This window comes from Chenopodium album, chromosome 14, assembly GCF_948465745.1.
Source record: "Chenopodium album chromosome 14, dcCheAlbu1.1, whole genome shotgun sequence".
NCBI classification, from domain to species: Eukaryota; Viridiplantae; Streptophyta; class Magnoliopsida; order Caryophyllales; family Amaranthaceae; genus Chenopodium; species Chenopodium album.
The window spans coordinates 3,944,297-3,969,904 of NC_137847.1; the positions used below are offsets into that span (position 1 = coordinate 3,944,297).

Here is a 25,608-nt window from a genome sequence, read left to right on the forward strand (position 1 = left end):
TCTTTGTGTTCTTGGAGCAAACACTCTCTTTAGCCCTATATCTGCATTGTTTTTGTAGTCGTGATTGTATTTGATAATCTTTATCTGAACTTGCTTGATTTTATTGGTTCTGGAGCTAAGGTGGAAAGAACAAGTCCTTGAGGTATTTGAAAACTCGTAAAAATTCCATGAGTATATAAGGGTTTGTTCACACTTACTGAACTGATTGGAGCTGAAGTAAACTGAACTCAACTGAATAGAACTGAAATGAATATTTTATGAGAGAAGGAAATTAGGAGCTAAATTGAACTGAACTGAAATTAAGCTGAAGTGAACAGACCCTAAGTTTGTTTAACAGGAAAATATGATCTTTATTCAGTCTAGTGGATGAGATTGATGCATAGGTCACCGTCTTTGAATATTTTGATAAACTATTATGTAAGCAACTTATCACGCTTACCTTTAAGCTTACCAAAGCCTAAAATAATAGGCCATAAACATAGATATATTCAAAATTAGTAGTCTTATAAACTTTTATAAGCATTATGAAATCTACCTTAATTGTCTTGTAATTAAAAAATGTATAGAATGAATTGTTTATACAACATAATTCATGGTGATGTGCCGTAAGACAAGTGTGAGAAGCAGTTGCAGATAGTTTGCAAAAACTAAGAAAAATGATGACTGAACAATTATTGAAGCAGTTGATATATGTGACGAAAATTCAGCAGGAGATTATCCTTTATTTGTGGTCCAATTTTAGGCTTCCAATTGCATGGTCCATGTTCCCTTTTTTGTTCTGTTCATTTCCTTTTAAAATATGTAATTGCTATGGCCGGAAATACTTGTTAATGCATAACTGTGACTATATATACATGTAATTATGTATATTCATGAGAAAATATATATGAAGTACAAAAAATTAATGTTTGAAAATTAAACGACAATACTAATCTAATACGAGTAACATACGAGTATTTCACTGTACATTTGATTTTTGTGTGTTACAGTTCAATAAAAGATGGTCAAAATTAGCATACTCCGTATATATTAAGTTTTATTGTTGCAAGTAGCATAAACTGATGAAATATGGTACTGTAAATTTTTTTTTTTTTTTTTTTTTTTTTCATGACTTCGTAATGCAAATATACAGCAAATGTTGCGGAACACATTGATGCTGTTTTTCAGGATTTATGTTTTAAAAATTTATTGTTGTTCTCATTTTCCTAGACCTCATGGCCACCCTATGCTTTTTGGGAGTATCAAACTATGAGAGGAAGACAAATTGGGAAATTGATACTCTCTTTAATTTACCAAAAAAAAAAAAACAAAAAAACAAAATGGTAGGAAGAGTCGTTTTCCAAAAGAGGTAAATTCACAAAGTGAGGCCCCTGAAATTGATTCCATTAACACTTCAATTACAATAACTAATTAAGGTATTCTAAAATTTGAGGAGTTTGATTATTTTGTTTTTTTAAACTTAATCTTTCTTTTGGTTAGCATTTTAAGTATGGAGGCTTTGATCTCATGATAGGCTTACATGTTTGTGGAAAAATAATTGCTCATGTTGTGTTATGCCTAACAAAATACTACCTCCGTTTTTTATTAGTTGACACGTTTTGACTTTAGCACTATTCACACACGTCTCTTTGACCATGTTTTGTGATTTATATATGATGAAAAATATAATCAAGTGGGATCTTGTTAGATTCGTCACAATGTATATTTTCAAAATATCAACTTTTTATAATTTTTGCTTATCAGTAAGTAAAGATATTAATGATTGAATTCGTGCATTGACAAACGTGACTAAAGAAACGTATCAACTAAAAAGAAACGGTGGAAGTATATAATGGAGTAAAGAGACATTGGAGCTAAGATAGTTAAAAGGTTGTAAGACTTGTAACCCTAAACAATCCGAAGATTAATTCTAAGTAGGAATATATATGAATAAGTCTTTAATGCTTTTACGATTATACAGAAAGAAAAAAGGAGAATGGGTATGATGATTACTCACAAGGCCAGGTTAGGACCTTTAAAGTTTGTATTTCGGTTCAAACTACTCTTACATAAATAATGTTGTTATTTTAATATTGGCTATCAATATAATATAAATTAAATTTTATCTTGACATAGGCCCTATTTTTAAATCCAAAGCCGATTGAGCAAGTGCTCATTAAAACCAATTCCAGTTGACATTAACAATGTCGATTGTGACACTATGAGCTATATAATCTTGGATATCAATGTTTATTATTTAACAACATGACATTAAAATAATTATAATTTGTTTTATACATACGTACTATTCTAAAGCCCTCTTAATTAAAAAAATTCAAAGAAACAAGTGTATGTAGGTTTAAAGGGATCACCCAAATTGTGTTTGAGACAAAGCACATGACATAGGATCTAATAACAAGACAAATGAGTAACGTTAGTTGTCTCAAATTTTGTATGCTTTAATTTCATCACTTCATGCATGAGCATGAGTAATGGAATATTCAACCGTTGACCTCATGGATGATCCATTGTCTACACCAAACATCATATGGATTCATATCATAACATTAATTCGTTTATATATATATATATATATATATATATATATATATATATATATATATATATATATATATATATATATATATATATATATATATATATAAGGCAAAAGCTAATGAGCGCTCCCGGGACGTTAGATAAGATAATTACAAGTGAAAATATTAGAGTAAAATTAACATTAATTACACTGAACTACGCGTGATTTTGTCATGCATTCCTAACTTAATACCATTTCAACCAATATAATTATTCCTTATCTAACGCCCGGGGCGCTCGTTAGCAAGATCCTATATATAAAACCGTTTCATTCCACATTGCTACATGACAGGATGACACCCTCAAATAAAAAAATCTTATTCCATGTTTCTAAATTTTACAAAATTAATAGAAGAAGATTTGGTTAATTAATTATAAAAAAGAAATATTAATAGAACATTTGATTATGAATTCTTTAAAAGTTCACAATTGTAGTCCATGAAGTAATTAGGGCATTAATTGGCTTGGTTACCAAGTGGATGCCAACTAGATTAGTTGGTTAAAATTTTGAGGTGGTATCTAAGATCTAAAATTAATCTATTTTTCATAGCTGTGTGTATTTCTCTAAATGCGTCCAAATAAAGATGTCAAATATTCTTATTAAGGTTGGCTCCTCATGTAAAGATTGCAAGAAGTCCAACTATTTGAAAGGTTTTCATTTTTTTTTTCTAACAAAAAGTCTATTCTTATTAATTATGAGGAGTATGAACACCAATTAAGAGGAAAAAGACAATAACTATCATACACCAAAGAACCTCAAATCCTTTACTTTCAATTCTTTATTAAAGACATTCAAACCACCTCAATTTCCACTTGTTGGTTTGTTCTCTATAACTATAAACTTGTGACTATTTTAAACTAGTTGATTAATCTAAACTCAGCTGATTATTCAATTCCTTATATGGAAAAGTTGGTTGATGTTTAAACAACACAAATCGATGGAGAAGTTGGGGTTAATGAATAATTGACGAACCATGCATTAAATTAGGTGCTAATTTTTATGATTCTTATCTTCTTTTTCTAGATAATTATTTAATGGAAAACAACTTGCTTTCATTTACTTGATCATATTGATAGGGTTGGGCTATGAGCATGTACAAATTACGTCATATCTCAGTTGTAGAACAGTTGACACAATTGAACTTTGTACAATTTATACACTGTATATAAATTTGACTATTACGAATAGTAGTTATATTATAGATATATAGTAACTAGTTGTTTAATTGGTTATTGAGTCATCAAAGATTCAAAGTGAACAAGTGGTACCGGCCACTAGCTAGATTGTTTAACCTGAGATCAAATTTTGTCTATATCACCGTCCTTAGAGAATCCCTATAGATGTCAAGAAGAAATCCGAGTATTGGTAGGGTTGGTTTTAAATAGGTCAAGTGCATTAACTAATAGCTTGTCCTATTCAGGACCTTTGTAACATAATCTTTAAGTTTAATTAAGCACCTAGTTGTAGATGTCATTATCTTAATTAAAAACAGTTCTGTTGTTAATAAAGAGAATCTTTTAATTAATCAATTTTTTGGCCGTCTAAAAGACAACAATGTCACGTATGACTTGATTATTTAGTTACTTGACTCTTGAAACCAGGGTGGCTCTGGCTGCTGCAGCTTCTTGTCCCCCTTAATTATCATATTAGTATATTAAATACATGTTAATATTTTTATGGTGTGCTTGTATAATGTATATGCTACCTATGACTTCTTAAACAAGACATTGGAAAAAAATAAATAAGGTTTCCATGAATGGAAATAATGGAGGTTATTTATTATTCATCTACCGGTATTTATATCCGATAAAGCTCCCGTCAAAAATAAGATATCGGAAAAGTTATACTTATTTTAAAGTCGATTTTTTTAATGAGTGTCTGTTAAGCTTTATATATATATTCTTTTTTGATGTTTTGTTGTTTAAAAAGAGTAATAATGAACTCAAAAAGGGATTGTATTTTAGTTTTGAGTTTTACACTACGGAGTATTTAAGTGTGGAAAGATTCCTTACTTAATTGTCACCTTATTTCCTTAAAGATACAAAACTCGAGTTTTCAAGCATTTGCCCCATGGTACTTAGTTGTTAGAAAAACCGTTTATAACTTTATAAGTACTCACATTATGAATTTAAAATCTAACATCAACTATTTTAATCTAATCTGTATATGTTGCATGACTTTTAATTAATAAATACGTAGTAGATGTTTTTTTTTTTTTTTTTGTTGGAAATACGCAGTAGATGTTATTATTATAAATAAAGAAACAGATTATTATATCTACAAAAATATCACTAGAAATTCCTGTAATATGTACATATTCCAAAAAGAAAAACTAAAGGAAACACAGTGTAAAGAGAAGAGTATTCTAATATGACAAAAACATCAAAAAGTGTGTATTTCCTCGAAGATTAAAAGAAGAGAAAAAAAAAAAAACCTATCTACGTAGTATGTTTAATAATTTGGATAAATAAAATTTTTTTTAAAAAAAACTATACATTCAATGTCTGACTATCCTGAAAGTGCTGTTGCTGAGACCTGTTTTTTTCTCTATTTGCAAACCATTGAACTGTTCTTTTAGCAATTGGAAACCATTTTTTTCTCCTATTAATTATATCTTCCCTAACATAATCATCATTATTATCACTATTATCATCATTATTAATCTCTGAATTTGCTAAACATTGTCTTAGCTTATTCTTCATGCTCATCAAATCCTTAAACCTCGAAAATGCAGTGATCTCTGACATTGCCCTCTTATCAGCTGGGATCAAACTGCTTCGTCGTTGAGGATTCAAATTCGTGCTCGTGCCACTCAAATTCTCGAAACCCATGTCGTATTTCGATCTAGGATTCGAATTAGACCTGTGAAGTTGACCAAGTTTATGATCAGATTTCCATTTCTTGTCCATTTCTTCCTTACACTGGTCATGTTCGCCACTTCGATAGTTGGATGAAGGAAATCTATTGCTTGACATTACGCCGAGCATTTCTGAGTTTAAGAACATCAAATCTGAAGAGCTAACATCACTCCAACGATTCTTGAACACAACATCTGATACAACAATCTGATGATTTAGCCTATGCAAAACTTTTCCTAGACAAATATTTTCTTTATTACTTTCTTGTTCTAATTTTAAACTCATTTCTTCTTCTTCTTTTCTTGCACTATGAATTCTCCTAAAACTTCCTCCTATACTAAACATTGAACCCGAACTTTGCCCATCAGTTTCGCGCTCTAAGAAAAGCTCGAAACTTGATGAAGCCTCCCCTGCATCATCCTCTGCAGGCTTGTTCTGCCCTGCAATAATGAACCTCATGCTCATCATCCTCGACGAGTTTGTAAACATCGTAAGATCATCAACTGTTACTCTTTGCCTACATAAAGGGCATGTTGAGTGATGCTCAAGCCATAAGTCTACACACTCTATGTGAAACCCATGTTTACATTTAGGTAATAATCTTAAGATCTCAACCTCTTCGAATTCTGCTAAGCAGACAGCGCATTGTAGGCCTTGTTTCGATCCTTTAAGAGACGCGAACCTAAAGAAAGGAAGGGAATTCACCACTGCTCTATCAATCCCTGAGAATCTTGTATTGGTTCCAAACATACCGCCTTGTTGAGTGTTTCCATTGTGACTTATACTATGGATTGCGGAGGGTGGACTATGGAAGAATTTCGCGTAAATTAGTAAGATTAATGTTAAGGCAAACATGAAGGAAAGTACTCCAATTACCACAAATAGGCTTGGTTGGAAATTTGAAGATGTAGAGGTGTGTTCATCATTGTCTTGAGCATTAACTAATCGTGTGCTAATTAACGCGATCATAAGATGGAAAATCATGGTTATAATTTATTTTTCGGGTTCTAGGCTGGTACAAAAGGAGAAATATATGATGAACAAACAAGATTTCTTGTTCATGTACTTGTTATGTAGGAAAGCATTGTATTGTAGGAAAAAATGGGAAGAAATTAGTTTGAGTGCAAGAAAGTCTTTCTAATATATATTTATAGATACTATATAAAGTATAATTAATTATATTTATGTGATAATTATCTCCTTAATTTTCTCCTTTCAATATATTATTTGTCACTTTTCTGGGTTGGTTCCTTTATCTAATGAGATGCTGACCTTTTTACATGAACATGAGTATGGTTAGTTGTTCTGTCTCTTGGGTTATTACAATTATATGATTAATTTTATAATTAATAAAGTGTTAATTAATTAATTAATTATTAGAGTTTAGTGGGGAAACATATTAGAGGTAGAGGCTGCACTTGTGCTAATTATATTGGGAATAGATATATAATTTGAGAGCCAGATCATGAAATGGAGGCAGCTGACTTGATTTATTTTTGTAATAAAAATTTAGAGGATATGAAGTATTGAAGTCATAAACTAACTGCCCTAATTTATTTAATAATTAACCTAAAACTAATGATATCATATGTTTTGTACGTGTTGACAACTTATTCAGCATATTCCTTAAATTATTTTTTTAATACATTTTTAGTTTTTAGAAAATAAAATAATACTGTACTATGAACTGGATTGTCCAAATAAGGTACAAAGACATTATAGTTTATAATTTTAAAAAAGGGAGGATTAGAACATGTAACCTATCATAAGGCGACTCTCGGTGTTTGCCATTAAACCCAAACCATCATTAGTAAATTATTACATATTGTGGTTTAACGTTAACACTATGTTAATACTCCATATGTTTTATGGCAACATATATGTGTTATTATGTGTATTACAATTTACAAGTAAGAATTACCAACTTTTTTGTGATAATTAATGTCACTTGACAATTTTTTGTGATAACTAATGTCACTTGACAATTTTTTATGAAATTTCGTTGATGCAATAGGAGCATAATTTTGGACTTTTTTTTTACCAATTAGTGGCATTTGACTGTGTTTCTATAGTGTTCTGAATTGAATTGTGTGGTTATATATTCATTCTCAAAATTACATTAGCAATTAGTCATAAGTTTTATTTTACCGAAACTTCCTTAATATTTTTTTGGTGTAGACTGTAGAGAGATATATGAACAAATTCATTGGCGATCTTGATTTCTACCAAAAACGAATTATAAAATTTGATCACAAATCTTGAATACCACCCCATGACTTAATGTTAAGCCTTAGAGTATAGTATTTGGGCTGATGTTATGAGCCCTAATCCCGGAGCTTGTATATATATACTTGTACACACTCTAATATGAAATAGACATCTCTATTCTTGACACTTAACAAAATAAGTAAATAACAACCACATCGAAATCATTTATTTACTCTTGATAATGTTGTGTGATTCTTAAGGTGTTAGTTGTTGCCAAAAAAAAAAACAAAAAAAAAAAAAAAAAAAAAGTTGGCAAAATTTTTGTTTAGCTAATGAGCATTGTGGATCAAAATCAAAAACTGAAACTTTCAACTGTCTTAAATTCTGAATGCATGCTCTGCTGTTTGTGCAACACAATAACAGACATCATCTAAATTGAATTGCACTTGACTCCAATGTTAAAATGTGGTAAGAAAGATGCCTAATTTGAGAATTTTTAATCACCTTTTTGAAGCCTGGTTTTCAAGCACATAGTTTTTTCCCTCTTTTATTCTAATTATTATGTATAAATTAAAAGTTTTTTGGTCATTGCATTAAATGTTATGTTACACATGCAGTTTCTATATTTGGATGAAGGAATACTTTCCTCATTTCCATGTGCCACTCTTCAAGAATTGTTGCCGGATATCTTGTAATGTGAAATGTGAATTATTATTTCTTACAGCTTGGATTTCTAAATTAAGCATATGCACAAAAGAATGCCTGTGTGTTGTTCATCAAATTATGAGCATTGTCAATCCACTTTCCACAACTATTCTTTCAATCGCGACTTTATATTGGTATCGGTTTTTATTATGAGCTAGATTTGTTACGTTCAAATTTAAACACGACTACTGGTTTGGGGGAGTTGTATTTTTGGATATTATTAAGGAGAATTACAACGATCAAATGTAACCTACAGAGTATATTAATACGGATGGGGCAAAGTACAATAATACGGATGGAGTTAAGTACAATAATACACATACATGCCACCAATTCATGGATAACTTAAGACATAACAAAGCAAAAGGCGCAGGGCACTCTCTGATTAGAATCAAAACTCAGTCATGTACTACTGTAACATACTGCTACTTCTATTAAGATATCTCTGGTTTTTTGAGTGAAAACTGTCAATAAAACAGATCTGAATTTTCCTCTGGTAGCAACAAAACAGCAAAACTGACATTTATTAGTAGATGGTTTACAGATCCTTGCAGAAAACTGCTACAAGATACAACAATATTATTACATGGATCTAGGAGGAAAAACAATATCCAAACTAGCTCAAGATTTTCATACTTGGTATTTATCACAAGCAGCTAGCTTAGCCTTACAGAATTTACAGAAGTGAATGCTAAAACCATACTCCGTACTTTCCAACATTGAAACAACGCTGCTTCCTAGATTCAACCTACCCTGATAAACAATAGTTGCTTCTCACGTCGGATGAGGAGACTTAGATGTACAAAGTTTTATCTCTCACTAATATCGACTAGCAGAGAAGACTGTTTCCAAAAAATGTCTTGATGAATTACCCAGCTGTTAATATGAATTGCTATGGCAGCGCATAAATTATCTCTATTAGGAGCTATGAAGATTTTACATACCTTCACGAAATTTGCACTCCTACTCTTTTCTCTATCCATTAATTCAGATACAAACATTCAGGATTTCGCAGAAGTTGTGGGATTGGTGTTTCGTAGGGATGTTAAGTTGGGGGTGGTGACAGGAGTTTGTTCCTCCTCTGTAGCATGCCGTACAAATTCTTCAGGAGACATATGGACTCCATGGCAGGCACATACTATCTTTATCTGGGTGGCATTGTACCTATACGTGACACCCGAAATCGTCTTACCATTGGGTCCTGGAGTTGTTGTAGATACCCAAGGTAAATTCGGAAAGGAACCGGATCCACCAAAGTTCATCTCGGAGGCAATTCCCGGCCTTATGGCGGGATACTCGGATGGAAAGCTGCTTCCTCGTCCCTTTGCATCACCTTCAACCTGAGAAGAGGAACCTTCCTCAGCTACTAGTAGAGGTTGGCCTTTTGGCTGCTCTGAAGGGTGCACATCAAGCCGTACAGATTCAGATGAGCTATTGATAGCTTGCATTGGAACTGCATGTTAATGGAGGATACCACATTAAAAGTAAGAAGACTAGTCAACAATGAAGTTGAAAGAAATCACAGTAAGCAGTTCCTAAACCATGAGAAATTGAGAAGAGCTATTTAATTAATTGTAACCCACATCATTTTTCACATAAGCAATCCAGTTTAAAGCTTGATGTTTGGTAACCACTATGGGAAGTCTAACTTTTGATAACACAACAAGCTGATATTGAGCTTAGGGTAGCTCGGCTTTGCACAGCTCAAATTGACTGACCCAAACTCAAGCTCGAAAAATTCAGAACTGACTTGGCAGAGTTGGAGCATAACCCAACCTGAGATTAGGTTAAAGAGTTATAACTAAGATTATATTTCTTCAGATTACAGTATTCTTATAGTTAGGATCCTCATGAGCATTCTGTAAAGTGTAAATTATTATTCCTAAGTCAATAACTCAGCTATCCCCTATAATTTAATTTAAGGAATATGGATTTAACTTTAAGCCTAATCAGGAGCCTTTTGTAATTTTAGCTTTGCTCATTGAAGTATCATGCCGTACCTGACACTAAGCTCATAATCACACATATAAAGCATATAGAGGAACAGAGAGGAACAAAATAGAAGGACATAAACTATATTGATAGCCAGCTATCAACACCATTAGTCACTAAGAAGCCATTGCATGCAGTCTTTGATTGATATGAGATGGCATCTTAAAAAAAACATCAAATTCCAATCACCTGACTGAGGATCCCCTTCCAAACTAGCACAAAAAATACATAGAAAATCATACACTACAAGAAAACTGAAACACGTTCAACACAAAGTAAAGGTTGAGCTCATGCTGCAATTATTGGCGATATATATCCTTTTTACCTGAAGTTGATATAGATATACCAGCAAAAGTTGCAGGGATGGATTGAGGCTGAGTAGCCATTCTCCAAGGGCTATCCTTATTGTCCAACACTGGAAGCTGGACAGGAGAGTATCCAAATGACATTGGCAAACTCCCTAGAGCTGTAGCGTGTAGCCTAGGCCGCTCTCCATTTGCAGAAGTGATGCCCTGCATTATTCCTGGTAGTGGGTAACTTGGTGTACTTGGAGCACTAGCTGAAGGAGGCTCTTTGATGGTTATAGAGTAAGGAACATTCATGTTATTCATTGCCTGCACAGTAAAAGGAGCACTGTTATTTGGTTTTCCACAAAGTTCCTTAGGAGCCTGTGAAGAGCTACCACTTCCTCCAGGTGTTCTAGATCCATCTTCATGGTGAGAGGCCAATCTGGACGTTGAACCCTCAGCTTCAGATTCTGCCACATCTTCATTATCTGCGGTCGATCCCTCATCAGTCGTAATTGATATGTGAGACATTTTGTCCTTATCTTGTATACCAGAATTATGAGAATCTGTCTCTTGTTTCTTCTGGTCATTCATCTCCTCAAACGTACTTTTACGTTTATCACCGACTCCAGGTTCATCACCGGAGACATTTTCACCATTACCATTTTGCTGCAAATTACTAAAGAAGTGTTCTTGAGGTTTCACAGCATCATTTCTGGGAAATGATTGTGGAACAGCACTAAGGAAATTTTTGAAATCATTTAGAATTTTATTGGTTCTTTCATCTGGATCAGTTTTAGCATCAGCTGAGTTACTGCTCCTATCCTTTGATGTGGAAGATGAACCACCACATGCTAATCCCAAGCTGAGTTCAAGCCCTTTATCATCATCCATGCTAGGAAACCTACAAGTATCAAATATAAATCAATTTAGGTCCTATGATCCTATCCACCCCTTTCTATTTTAACATCGTTTAACCATGCAGTACTAAAGATACATTTACATTCAGCGAGGAAAGCTATCAGAGTTTACAGATAATATAACAAGGACAAATTCTTACCAGGCAGAAATTCTAGAAACAAATTAAATAGACGTGAACAACATGAATGCATTTTAATTTCTAAACCCATCCTCTCCTCATCAAATGGAACAAGAGACGCACAATAGAAAAAAGCTGCAAGCAACATTGTCCAACGTTTTGTGATTGTCTGCTACCAAGTCGAGAACAAGTTTACAGCTCTACCGGGCTGTGATAAAAGAACAGCACAGTGACAATTAACAATTGAAGGAGCTAATGGACATTTATAATGATAGCTTTAAGCAAATCTGATTTGTGGTTCCCTTCAGCTATATCCAAACAACTAAGTAAGAAGGGCTTTGTTTCTCATGAGAGAGAAGCAAAGGGCAAAATGAGAGAAATACTCCTCAATTAAAGAATATACCACAGCTCCTCAATTCCTTAACTCTTGTAGAAGCCTAGCAGCTTTTACATCAATCTCATAAGTTTTTCAGCAAATAGTGATAAACTGACTGTAACGGAATCATAGCCAACAGTAATCAGAAACCTATACAAAACCGTTTGCTACAATATAAACTTTTGATTAAAGGTCCTTCATCAACTATCACTCTATTCAATGTTGGCAAAAACATACATAGAATCCAGAGACTAAAATGAAAGGTCAGTTAAAACTCAACCATCAAATCCATTCAGCTAGAAATCGTCGTAAATATGCGCAACCAAATCATACATTTACCGAGTAACTCAGATAGCATTGGCGATAAGCAGTACTTCTATAAACTAGCAACCAGGAATTAGTGTTAGAAGATCCAAACAAGTTTTCCACTAATTGAAACCCTCTTCCACATAGATTTTGGGAAACCAAGCTTTTGACTTTCTAGCATATAGACCATACCAATTGGAACTTAATGCCTAAGAGATACTAGAACACATTTTTTTAACACAGAATGACGGAAATATTATATTAGGCTAATGCCATAGGGGAGCAAAGGAGCTCCATGGATAATACCCTCCACAGTGAGTAATATCCAAATTAACGTTAAGTTTGTTAGGGCTGTGGAACCCAAAAATACTACCCACAGTTTTAGACAAAAGAACACTACAACTATCCATATACACATACACTGCTACAAAATAGCAGGGGCAAAAAATTACATCAAGACTTGAACTAGTTTGCAGCATGGAGATCTGCCAGGTCTGCTTCAGCCTCAACTCTGGCACAATCTGGAACTGAGAAGTGCATTTTGTGACCCAAGAGATACTAGAACACATGATTAGCAACAACTACATAATCCACAAGCTAAAACAGCTAAAAACCCAAAACATAAATTATAAAAAATAGAAACTTTTGGGAAAACAAAGATAATTAGGACCTAAATCACACAGATTCCAACACTATAATAATGAGGAAAACTTTAATAATCCAATCAATCATAACCAATTAACAAACCAAATAAGATAATCCGATCTACCCAGCAATAAACCATGCTTCAAAAACACATATTATACACAATTAAAAGCAAACATCCAGAAAAAAAAGAACCCCACTTCAATTTAATCACTATTAATCAAAACCCAGAATATAAATAAGGTCAAAAACCTCAATGAAATGTACTCAGATTCAAGGATATCAAAAACCCCAGAAAAGTAGCATATATAAACAGAATATAGAAATATTAATATTAAAAAAAAAAAAAAAAGAGGGAAAAGGAGTACCTGGTATTGTAGCCCTCCCTAGCTTAGGAGTGAAAAGGGTAGAGAGAGAAAGAAGAGAGAGAGAAAAAGCAAGAGAATGAAGAGGTTGAAGGAGAGAAGAAGGGGGAAATTACAGAGAAAATGGTGAATTTTTGGATTACCTTAAAATAATAGTAAGATTTTGTTTTATTTTTAGAAACGTGATAGTTATGGTTTTTTTAATTGATAAAAGAAAAAGCGAGCGTGAGAGTTGTGGAGGTTGTTGGTGAAATCAGCTGTTGTAGCTTACAATTACTTTGTAATTATAATTTCCACTCGTGCTATTTCTTGTCCAATCCAAATATCCAATCAAGGTGTGAATGTAATAATTTGAATGTTTTGACATCGGTTCATACTGTAAAATTTTGTCTATTCGTTGATAAGATGTGACCGTGCAATGGAAATGTAAAAAGAATAAAACCTAAAATATTTTTAAGTTGTAATTGAGAGAAGGATAAACTTTACATATGCGTCCAACTAAGGCGATAATGAGAAAAGTCACAAATAATGAAGGGACTTGTAGATGATGGAGGAGCGTAATTGTTTTTATTGTTTTAATATTTCTAATTAAGAAGAAGGAAATTAGGTTTTCTTTTCTTAATGTTTTTTTTTGTTAACTATTTTATATATATGTTAACCCAAATTTGTAACACTTAAATTAGAAAAGAAAGAGAGGAATAAAAAGGGTGTTGGAGAAACTTCTCATTTTCCATCTTTTCAATTCTATAACCTGCATTTAGGGCTGGCTAAGGGCCTGTGCAAACAGATCCTTAGCACAGGGCCCAAGTTTTGAAGGGCCCAATTTAAAAATGAGCCCATATGTTAATAGTTCGTATAAAAAATTGCTGCTTTGTGTCTGACTTTTCATCTTTCTCCCTTATTTACTCCAATTTAATGCCCATCTTCTCCGTAAATTACTCTGAACTTTCTTAAAATTTCTAAAACTTTCCATCATCATTTATTAATAATTTGTCATTAATTTTCTTATTTTACCCAAATTTCTAAATTTTTTCAATTAAACTTTTTTGCCTTCCTCTGTCGATTACGTATTTCGGCATGAAAAGGATTTTCTCACCTTTGATTGCTTCTAATGGAGGCATAAACTTGGTGTTTTCCACAAATAAATCCCTTAATTTTCATACAAAATATTTTTTACGGCTAAATTTTTACCCCCTATAAATTTCCTTTCAATTTCATTTCTTCTTCCGTAATGAATAATAGAGTAATTATTTAAACTATACGAAGTATCATACTCAAATTAATTTTGAGATTAAAAATATATACTCCATAGAATTCATAAGAATTGAAAGAGTTGAAGTTCAATTTTCAAGGAATTTGCTCAATCAACGAACTGATCAAGTATTGCGTAGTACTGTACTTATTTTCATATGGTGTTATTCATATGCTATTTTTATTAATACTATATTTTTTTATTTTATTTTTTTCGTTCTATTTTACTTTGCTACTATAGCTTATTATTGCCAATTTACTGTTTTTAAGGTAGAAATTTAAAGGTTCAAAGCAATGCTGAAAGAGTTTTTTTTTTTTTTTTTATTTTATTTTTTTTGAAAAGGCTGAAATGGGTAGTTTGGGTACTACATAATTGATTGATTGTGTGTACAAATATTTTTGTTTTAATTAGGGCCAATTACTAAGGTTAGAATAGGGCCTTAAAAATGTTTAACACAGCCCTGCCTGCATTTTGGTGATGTACTTCACTTTTTCTTCTTCTACGGAATAGTAGTTTATAATTAATGTCTTACGTATGTACTTGTTGGAGACTTGGTGGGAGATAAAACCTTTAGACACTGATTTGAGTTTATTTTGTCCATAATAATGTCATCATAACAAGAGGAGAAAGGTTTACTTTCCCTAAGTCTCGTGCTTTTACTTTTTACATTGAAAGAATTTTCCACGTATATATATAGTGTATCATTGTGCTTTTGTCACTTCCATTTCGTTCCTTGTTCTAGTTGTTCGTTCATATGGTTTGGTTACGTGGCGAATTGTTTGCTTACTAATTTGTAATTGAGATTGTTGTTCTTAGTTGATTGTCTTGGAGTTGATACTAGCGAGTGTTTGATATATTATTCGGGTGCTACAAACTAAAAAAAAGGCTAAGACAATAAGGTATCAATCAATATTGGACGAGTAGGACTCATCACAGGTTTGATGAGACGACCGAACTAATATAACACCACGCATAACTTTTGATGAACAACAATTAGCAAGGGCGTGGCTCGAACACTTCAGTGAACCCATGCGTCTATGACTAGTCCACCATCCAGTCATCTCTTGTACACCATGCACAGCCACCACCTCTGCCCTTTGACAACTTTCATAGCACAATTTTTTTTTTTTATTCTTCACCAATATTCGATTGGGAACTTCATTCGCTGAATGTCAAATTATCAACCACTAAATTGAGTAATATCCAAGAATTTGTGCTGCATGAAATTTAGCAATTGATTTATATAATGAACTAGGTTAGAACCCGTGCGATACACAGTTCATATAAAACCTATTTTTAATTTGTACATTTTAAAAATAAATCGCTATTATACATGAATATAAATAAGAATTATATATATTTTATAATTTTAATTTTTTTTTGTTTTCATCAAAATTATGATATAGTATCTGTTCAATGCCATTTAATTCATAGTTCAATGTAGGAGGTCATTTATTAGTGTGTTATTTAAAATTGTTTCAATTTCCTACGATAAATTGATAGATTTTAGTTGTAATGTAGAATCTTCTAACATTTAAATTCCAAAAATGTTAAATATGATAACTTTACACACAGAAAAAAAAAAATTGACATCATCAATGTTTTTAGTCGGAATTTTTTTTTATTAAGAGAGCGACACGTGGGTAGTAGTGACGTCAACATCTTCTGTTTTAGTAATAGTTAATATATGCCTTGATATTCAGTTATTTAAAAACTAAGGCTGCCCTAGAAAGTTTTTTTTTTTTTAATTTTTTTTAAGCAAATTATCTCACTTTTGAAATTTTTATGGCACACCTGGGTGCACCATGCGTGTGGTGCACCCGGAAATAATATTATGCATATTTTAAAGAATATGGGTGAAAAAAGAATATTATAGGCATTTATAAAGAACGCGAGCATGATATGTTCTTTGAGTTTGATCATTTTGTACTTTGAGTTTGAACTATATGTTCTTTACATTATACAATAGGTTCTTTAATGTATGTACATTAAAAAAATGTTAAATTCAACCACCTGAGTAACTATGAAAAGAACATTTTATTTATTCTTTGTAATGTCATGTTCTTTATCAAACACAAACATATTCTTTTGTCAAATACAAGTATGTTCTTTTTCAAATACTAGTATGTTTTTTTCCGCTTTTTTAGTTTTACCGGGTGCATCCATGTGCACAAATCCAACACTTATCTCACATTCACCGGAGAAAAAAAAAAAAAAAATTATATAAGTTTGAATGAGCCACCAAAGGCATCACATTTAACAACTTATACATTTCTGAAACTTCGTATATAGGCCCATTGGGAGGAAATGATAATCAAAGGTTTGTCATTACGGCGTATATGTTTTACTTTTGATATTGTGCATGGTGATTAAGGAAAAATTATACTGGATATATATATATATATATATATATATATATATATATATATATATATATATATATATATATATATTATTTTTTTTAAAATAATTGATAGACCTATAATGATTATTTTAGTTAAACGGTAACAAAGTTTATTTTGAGGAATGGTACAACCGTATAAGTAACAATTTTTTTAGCTCCTTAATTAGAGCAACTCCAATGATTATAGGGACTTATAGATCCTAGCTACATATTAGCTTGACCATTGGAGCTAGAATATGCAATTAACTTGGCTAAACAAATTAGTTTGAAATAACTTGTCAAAAAAAAAAAAATGCTAAAAACAAATCAGTAATTTATGTCAAAAAAAAAAGTAAATTAGTAATTCCTAGATCTGGCAAATGAGTCATTTCGGGTCGGGTCAAGTTCGGGTCAAAAAGTTGTCGGGTCGGGTCGGGTCATTTCGGGTTTCGGGTTGATTTCGGGTCAACTGATAATCGGGTCGGGTCGGGTTTCGGGTCGGGTCAAGTTTGGGTCAGGTTGGTTCGGGTCGAGTCAATTTTCGGGTCGAGTCAGTTTGCGTCGGGTCAATCTTTGGGTCCAATTTTCGGGTCATATTCGGGTCGATGCATTGGGTTAAATTCAATTCTATATACTGCCTCTGTTTCATATTATTTGCAACCATTGGACATATAGTATAGAGGAAAAATGTCTAATCGTTGAAAATAATATAAAACGGAGGTAGTATACATTTATATATTTTTGACGAGAAACTCACTATATTTATTAAGGCTACTTTTTTCATGGAATATAGTAATTGTTTGACTTTAGATTATTTTGTAATTTCATTTGGTATTGAACATTATGTTATGTACGCTTATTATTGTACTATTTTTTTTCTAGACTTGTGAGAATTATGACTTTTATTTCGAGCTTTAGTTAATTTTTTTAATCTTATGGACAAACTCCGTAGAATAGTCGTTAAATTTCAATCTTTTTATGATTTTTTAATAACTTACAGAGATAAAAGGCCGAAGAAATCGAGAAAAGTAATGCTCAAAATATGTAAATTACTTACACTGTTACACATTACAAATTAATAAAAAAAAGTAAGTCAGTTTGATTGCGGTTTTTTCTATTTCGGTTTGCTTAGGTCAAGTCTTTAGCTTAAATAGATTCTGGTAATTTAAGGTATAAGATAATTTTTGTTCGGGTCACTTTGGGTTTCGAGTCTATTTGCGTCAATTAATTCAAGTTAAAGGTCGGGTCACTTTGGGTATCGGGTCAACTTCGGGTCTCGGATCATTTCGAGTCGGGTCATTTCGGGTCTCGAGTCAACTTCGGGTCGGGTCATCTCGGGTTGGGTCGTTTTGGGTCGGGTCATTTCGGGTTTCGGGTTAAGGTCGGGTCAATTCCACTTCGGGTCGGGTATGGGTCGGGTCGGGTTGATTCGGGTTTTGGGTCAATTTCGGGTCACTATTTTCGGGTCGATTTCGGGTCATGGGACGGGTCATTCGGGTCGGGTCATCGGGTTTGGGTAAGAATTGTCAGGTCTAGTAATTCCTAATTAATATGAATACAATAAATTAATAATTTATTTCCTCAAAAAAAAAAAAAAAAAAAAGGTATGCTAATAGCTAAAATTGGGGCTCAAACTAGCTAGAAAGATAATTAGCTTAAAAGTTTATGTGGCATGATAAACTAATTTGACAATTAACTTGCCATTGGATCGGATCAGAGTTGCTCGATCTTAACGTTTTTATATTGATTGAATTCAGATAAACTATGTAATTTTCAGGAACTTTATGCTAATTGTCATCATGTAGATTCTTATCCTTTTAATTAAGATCAATTGGGGTTTATTTAAAAGCTAACTAGCTAAGAGAAATATTGCACAATTTGTCTTATCTTATCTCTAATAAAAAATTCTTTGTCCTTTGATTTTGCTAGCAACGGTAAGCAAGATTTATTTGTGGTTCTTTGATTAAAATATGGGTTTAAATTCTGTGATTGCTGTATTTATTTTCAAGATTGCTCTTCTAATTGAATTGGCTATCGCTTTCTTTGGGCATAGACTTTTAAGTATGCTATTCTCATCCTAAATCATGCGAGACTATGTTATTCAATATATAAGTCAAAAGTCAATATACGAATTTATAGTAAATTACATTATCCAAAATATGTATATTGTATATCAGTGTTAGGCTCTCTATAAGATTAAATAAGTTTCGATAAAAGTTATCAAGTTTAAACTGCAATTAAAATAAGTTTAGATAAGTTCTAGTAAATGTATATATTAATTTAAATAAGATAAGATATAAATTTCAGATAAGTGATAATTCAATTGAACGCACCTTTAGAATAATAGGCTAATACTGTCAAAAAAAAAAAAAAAAAAAAAGAATAATAGGCTAATAAGTTCATACAAAATAAAGATAAGGTTAATAAGTTCTTCCTTATAGATTGATAAGTAGGTTAGATAAATTGAAATAAGAGCAAATATTATTCTAATAGATCTTTGTTAATTTTAATTTCTAATTTTTTAAAGAGTTATAATAAGAGCCTGTTTTGATTTACTGAACTGATTAAAGTTGAGTTGAAGTGAACTGAATTGATCGGAGCTGAATTGAAATAAGAGAAGGAAATTAGGAGACGAACTAAATTGATTGGAGCTTAACTGAACTTAAATTAAGCTAAAGAGAACATGCCCTAAGCTTAATAAATACGAGTATACAAATAATGAAATTTATGGAGTTCTTGTTATAATTGGCGTGATAGTTTTTATTATTTTTAATTATTATAGGATTGATGATGAGGATATGATATCCAATAATATCACATTAATTTAATTAATTGTATGAAATTAATTTTTTATAATTCGCCATTTATAGTACCAAATAATGAAAAAAAAAAAATGTGAATTTGAATTTGCCCGTTGGATTAGCATTATCCAACCATTTAATATTTTAATTTGTAAGGTGCGATTTAAAAGCGGTACTGTAGTAAAAAAGGGGATGGGTCACGAGAAAAATGGAACTTCAATAAGTTTGTTGGGTTGACTTGGATCTTCTTTGGAAGATAAAACTTACACATCCTTTTATTTTGCTTAATTTATCATAATTATCTAATCTACCTTATCCTTTCCACGTTCACAACATCATAATTCAATCCAGTAAAAACTAAAACCTATCAATTTAATATCCATTTCAAACTAATCCTTTTAGTTTGTTACCACTTACCTTATCATAATCCATGCGCTGATCCATGTAATCACGAGTATTATTATCTACTCGTGTTTACATGGATCAACGTATGGACTAAATTATTTTTATCGTAGGTATATAATAATTATTGATAATATGAATAAAAAAATAAGATAAGTCGATAATTTTAAAAAAATATATTGAAATAAATTTAACAAAAATGGTGTAAAAACCAAACAATGCAATGCTCTTCATGGTTGATTCAATAATAGACATTTAAAAACTAAAACAAGTCATTAGGTCAGTCACACTCACTGACTGAGGTTGCCATAATTGACTCAAAATTATAGTATACATTTCTTTTTGAAACTTGACAGAGACCACCAATTGAATTTCAGTATTTTCGGCTTAATACATAGAAGTTGTTGCTCACTTTTTTTTTTTTTTTGGGAACAAATTGTTGCTCACTTAGAGATATTTTTAGGATACCTAATTATTTAATTATAGCAAGTTGACAAATTCCATGATAAAAAAATTACTAAACATATAATAATAACAATAATTAGATAACAAAAAACAATTTAACTTCCAACCTGGACCTAGTGAAGTAGATAAAGCCTCCCAATCACAAAAGCTAAAAAAGCCAACTATAAAAAAAAAAAAAACAGCTAATTAATCCAAAATTACCTTAAAAAAGGAAATTAAGCATTAGCTACGTCACCTAAAAATGGTAATATAATCATAACAATATGAAACAAAATCAAGTGTATACATACAACAATCACAACGATTGGTGATTTTATGTTACGTAATTAATGTTTTCAGTTTTAACTCCTTATATATGATTACGCGTAATATATTACTACGGAAAAAAAATAGACCATTAACAAACAGAAATACTTGCGTGGACCTGGTTCACAATAATATTATTGTGGACCCGAGGTTTATACACACGCAACTGACATTAAATTGAATATAGTGACCTTTTTTTTTAACATAGTAACCTTATTTTTAACATAGTAACCTTTATTAAAAGTTGCATAATGTTTAATACAATTGTGAACTCGAAGTACGACGTTATGACCCTTATTTTAACATAGTGACTTTTATTATTAACTAGTTTGATCCCCGTGCAATGCACGGATTTATAAAGTATGATTTAGTAATAATACTCGTAATAGTTCATAGTAATTAAATGATATTTGTAACAATTTTTTTTTTTTTTTTTTGAAATTTGAATTTATAAATGTCTATCCTTTAAAAATTTTAATTTTTTAATAGAATTTTTTATTAAAAAAAAAAATTAGAGCATTTTGGAGGGAATTTTTTTTACAAAATCATGCCAAGTGTCCCTCCGGTGATTAGTTTAGTATATAGTATAGATATTGACCTTATAAAATATTTTATTAAAAAAATTAACCTCTTATAGCCTATATATTACCAAAATGACTTTTATTTTCAACATAGTGACCTTTATTTTATTATAGTGACTTTTTTTTGTATTAATAAAACAACCATAGTTTCTCTAATGTTAGTGGTCCACAATAAATTAGTGTGAACCAGGTCCATTTAAGAATTTGTAATTAACAAATACGTCGTTATAGGATCAAGTTGTTAGCAAAATCTTAGCCAGTAAAGTACAACTGTAGAAAGTCTTCATCCGCTCTTTAATTTTCTCTCTCTTATCCTATTATGCATGTTCCTTTATAAATACAACATGACATAACATTGAAAGAAGAAGAAAAATACTAGTTTTTGTAGGTGAGATAGAAAGACCCCAAAACATAACTTTCTTCAACTTATCCCATAAAACAAAACCAAAGTTATTTAATAAAAACTATATAGTATAATACTATATAGTTTTCATTAATTCTTTGCTAAGTTGTTTTAGAATCATAATCAGGGTCCCCCATTTCCCTACCATTTGGAATGATCCTGGAAAAGTTTGAAGGAAGTTGTGTTGTTTTTAATAACAGATAACATCAGTTTAGGCAGTAGTTTCACATATCAACGTGTGATTATAAGGAGAAAGAGCGCGATACATACGCATAAATTTGTCGCCGTGATCAGAAACAATGGCAGGGGGTGCATTTGTCGATGGAGCAGCAGCCGGGCGAGCAGCTTTGTATGAGTATAAGATTACACCGTATTTTATCTTTGCTTGCATAGTAGCGGCGAGTGGTGGATCGCTCTTTGGTTATGATCTTGGTGTCTCTGGTATGTTTTTCATTTCTTCTGTTGTTCACATTTTCTGTTCTGTTTTTCATTCTTAGTTTCTGCAATACAGAGTGAAAAGGGTAACGCTTGCGCAGTTTCAAAGATGGGAAAAATATTAGAAAAAAGTGGACAAAAATGCCCTTTTTTGTCAGTGAAATTTCAAACCCAAGATTGGGTTATTAGTCTATTATAGGAGATAGATTTATCATTACTCAATCGCTACCCAAAAAGAAAGTAGAAAAAGAAATTTGATTTTAATATGAGAATTGAAAAGAAAACAATTTGAGTAAATTGGTTTTTGTATCACTTGAATTCTTGCATTTACACAAATTTGAAAATGTGATATTTACACACACCACATTCAATGAACCAATGTAAAAATACTACTTGGGAGTTAGAGATGGTCATGGGCTGAGTCTGAGACGGCTAGTAGGCTGGAGGTCACTGAAGAGGCTCGATCAGGCCTGGCCATATGCTAGCTGATAGCCAGATCAGTTCACATTATGTTTGAACAGGAACCGGATCGAGCCAAATCAGACCTGACCTTTGAACTAATTAGTGAAGGAAAAGGATGGTTTAAAAATTGGAATGCAAAATAAGAACTAATTAGTGATTAAGAACTTTTTGTGAAGCAGTGACATAATAGGGTGGGATCATATAAAATTAAATAGACGGTACGAAGGAAAAGAAAGGGTTAAAAATTGGAATAAAGCCAACCATCATCGTAAATTCATAATGTTGGAGTTTCACATTGACATTCTAAAAAGTCAACTGTAAGCGAGCTGGTGCAAGCAGGGAGAAATTATTGGATGGTCCCGAACCATTGCTCCTACCTCTCCAAATAATTGATGATTACCATTCTAACATAACTAGTAACCGTTTAACCAAACTATCAGGAGGAAAGTGAGCATTGGTTTCGGACCATGCAATAATTACTAACAAGCACGGCCAGCTCTCCAACGAACCAGATCAGGTTTGTTTCTATATGTTGGCTAGGACTTTTGATGTTCGGCTGATTCCAGAGAGGCTAAGTTAGAACTAAGACATTGACCACCTCTACTGAATACTGACAAGAAGCTTACCAGTAAAATTTCTCTTCAGATATAATTTATGAATGTTATTTTTTCCTCTTCATTTTTTTTCTTATAAGGCTGTGTCCAATAGCTATCAATAAAAATTAACAGTAACAAATTTATTGAAAACTTACCGAAATATTTTTTTTATAGGTGGGGTGACTTCAATGGACGATTTTTTGAAAGAATTCTTCCCAAAGGTTTACAGAAGGAAGCATGCACACTTGCTTGAGACTGACTACTGCAAATACGACAACCAGCTTCTGACTCTCTTCACATCTTCCCTGTACTATGCGGCTCTGGTGTCTACATTCGGGGCTTCTTATTTGACTCGAACCAAGGGAAGGAGAGCTAGTATTCTGGTCGGCGGTGCCAGTTTCTTTATTGGAGGTGTTATAAATGCTGCTGCCCAAAATGTTGCCATGCTAATCGTAGGGAGAGTTTTCCTTGGTTTCGGCATTGGATTTGGAAACCAAGTAAGCCCCAACTTACATACTTTTGTCTTCAGTTTTTTTCATATAATGCACTGGCTTTTGGAAAACACTCACTGTAATACTTTGTACTGATAACTGATCATCAATTTTTGTTTAATCTTACAGGCAGTTCCTCTATATCTTTCCGAAATGGCACCCGCAAAGATCCGAGGAGCAGTTAATCAACTATTTCAACTAACAACATGCTTGGGAATTCTAGTAGCTAACTTCATCAATTATGGGACTTCAAAAATTCATCCTCACGGATGGAGAATTTCTGTGGGTTTGGCCACCCTTCCAGCAACTTTAATGTTTGTCGGGGGCCTCTTCCTTCCAGAAACCCCAAACAGTCTAGTGGAACAAGGAAGGCTAGATGAGGGAAGGAGAGTGTTGGAAAAAGTCAGAGGTACCACAAATGTTGATGCCGAGTTTGCTGACCTTGTCGATGCCAGTGACGCAGCAAGGGCTATCAAGCATCCTTTCAGGAACCTTCTTCAGAGGAAAAACCGCCCCCAGTTGATTATTGGAGCAATAGCACTTCCGGCATTCCAACAACTCACTGGCATGAACTCCATTCTCTTCTATGCTCCAGTTTTCTTTCAGAGTTTGGGATTCAACAATAATGTTTCTCTGTATTCATCAACGATTACCAATGGAGCACTTGTAATTGCTGCATTGATTTCCATGGCTTTGGTAGATAAGTTTGGAAGAAGAGCCTTCTACATTGAAGCTGGTGTAGAGATGTTGATTGAAATGGTAAGAACAAAATACTAATAGATATAATCAGAAGAAACTAGGGAATATTTGCAGGTTTATTTGGCTACCTAAAGAAACAAACAAGGATAATTATTTTTTCAAAAAACATTCCAATGTTCCCCAAATTCTTTGTACAGCACAAAACCATTCTTAGATAAAATCAACCCGAAACAAGCACAAATCTCTGGTACTCAGAAGAGAACAAAATTGAAGATTAAATAATCAAAATGAACTGCTGAAAAGTAACTGTGCGCTAAACTTACTTATTTTTTTTTTCATATCAGGTGACTGTTGGCATCATTCTTGGTCTCTACTTTGGGGATGGGAAGACATTACCACATGGAATTGGCTACTTCCTTGTTATCTTGATTTGCTTGTTTGTGTTGGCATATGGAAGGTCATGGGGTCCATTAGGTTGGCTAGTACCAAGTGAGCTCTTCCCCTTAGAAACAAGGTCAGCTGGTCAGAGTATTGTTGTCTGTGTCAACATGATCTTCACTGCCTTGATTGCTCAATGTTTCCTTGTGGCTCTCTGTCACCTCAAGTTCGGAATCTTCCTTCTGTTTGCTGGGCTGATCTTGATTATGACAAGCTTTGTGTTTTTCTTCCTTCCTGAGACAAAACAGGTTCCGATAGAGGAAGTCATCTTCTTGTGGAGAAATCACTGGTTCTGGAAACACTATGTATCAGAAGAGGAAGTGAAAGCTCATACAGGTGGCAAATTACACCCATAAATCTAGGATTAAATAAATTGGAGAACATATTATTAAGCTAAATGTTCATAAGTTGTGTGTATTTTACAAATCAGGTTCACAGCTATTATTTGATATCCATGTCATATTCAATAACCAAGTTGATGCAATTAGCAAATAGTGTGTTTTGAGATTTACCAAACAGCAACAGCTGTTACAGC

The 25,608-nt window shown here is 32.5% G+C and overlaps 3 protein-coding genes across 4 annotated transcripts; 1 reads left to right on the forward strand and 2 right to left on the reverse strand.

The window, feature by feature from the left end:
• Positions 1 to 5,067: 5,067 nt before the first annotated feature.
• LOC145577618 (putative RING-H2 finger protein ATL12) lies at positions 5,068 to 6,426 on the reverse strand (the record flags this gene model as incomplete). The annotated part of the gene is made up of 2 exons (XM_081635108.1): positions 5,068 to 5,440; positions 5,501 to 6,426. Coding segments are annotated over 2 exons (1,299 nt in total), but the record flags the coding sequence as incomplete, so codon positions are not given.
• Positions 6,427 to 8,908: 2,482 nt separating this feature from the next.
• Positions 8,909 to 13,512, reverse strand: LOC145578610 (ninja-family protein mc410-like). 2 transcript variants are annotated; one of them, XM_081635907.1, is made up of 3 exons: positions 13,363 to 13,512; positions 10,667 to 11,532; positions 8,909 to 9,802 (listed from the first exon to the last, which is right to left on the reverse strand). In XM_081635907.1, exons 2-3 carry the CDS (start codon positions 11,520 to 11,522, stop codon positions 9,351 to 9,353), a joined length of 1,308 nt encoding a protein of 435 aa, XP_081492033.1. In that variant the 5' UTR covers positions 11,523 to 11,532; positions 13,363 to 13,512; the 3' UTR covers positions 8,909 to 9,350. The 2 variants fall into 2 exon arrangements, with proteins under 2 accessions (XP_081492033.1, XP_081492032.1); XM_081635906.1 differs by lacking the exon at positions 13,363 to 13,512 and adding an exon at positions 12,802 to 12,825.
• An 8,417-nt stretch (positions 13,513 to 21,929) lies between these two features.
• LOC145579897 (sugar transport protein 14-like) lies at positions 21,930 to 25,565 on the forward strand. The gene is made up of 4 exons (XM_081637191.1): positions 21,930 to 22,393; positions 23,620 to 23,942; positions 24,066 to 24,695; positions 24,980 to 25,565. Exons 1-4 carry the CDS (start codon positions 22,252 to 22,254, stop codon positions 25,427 to 25,429), a joined length of 1,545 nt encoding a protein of 514 aa, XP_081493317.1. The 5' UTR covers positions 21,930 to 22,251; the 3' UTR covers positions 25,430 to 25,565.
• Positions 25,566 to 25,608: the final 43 nt, after the last annotated feature.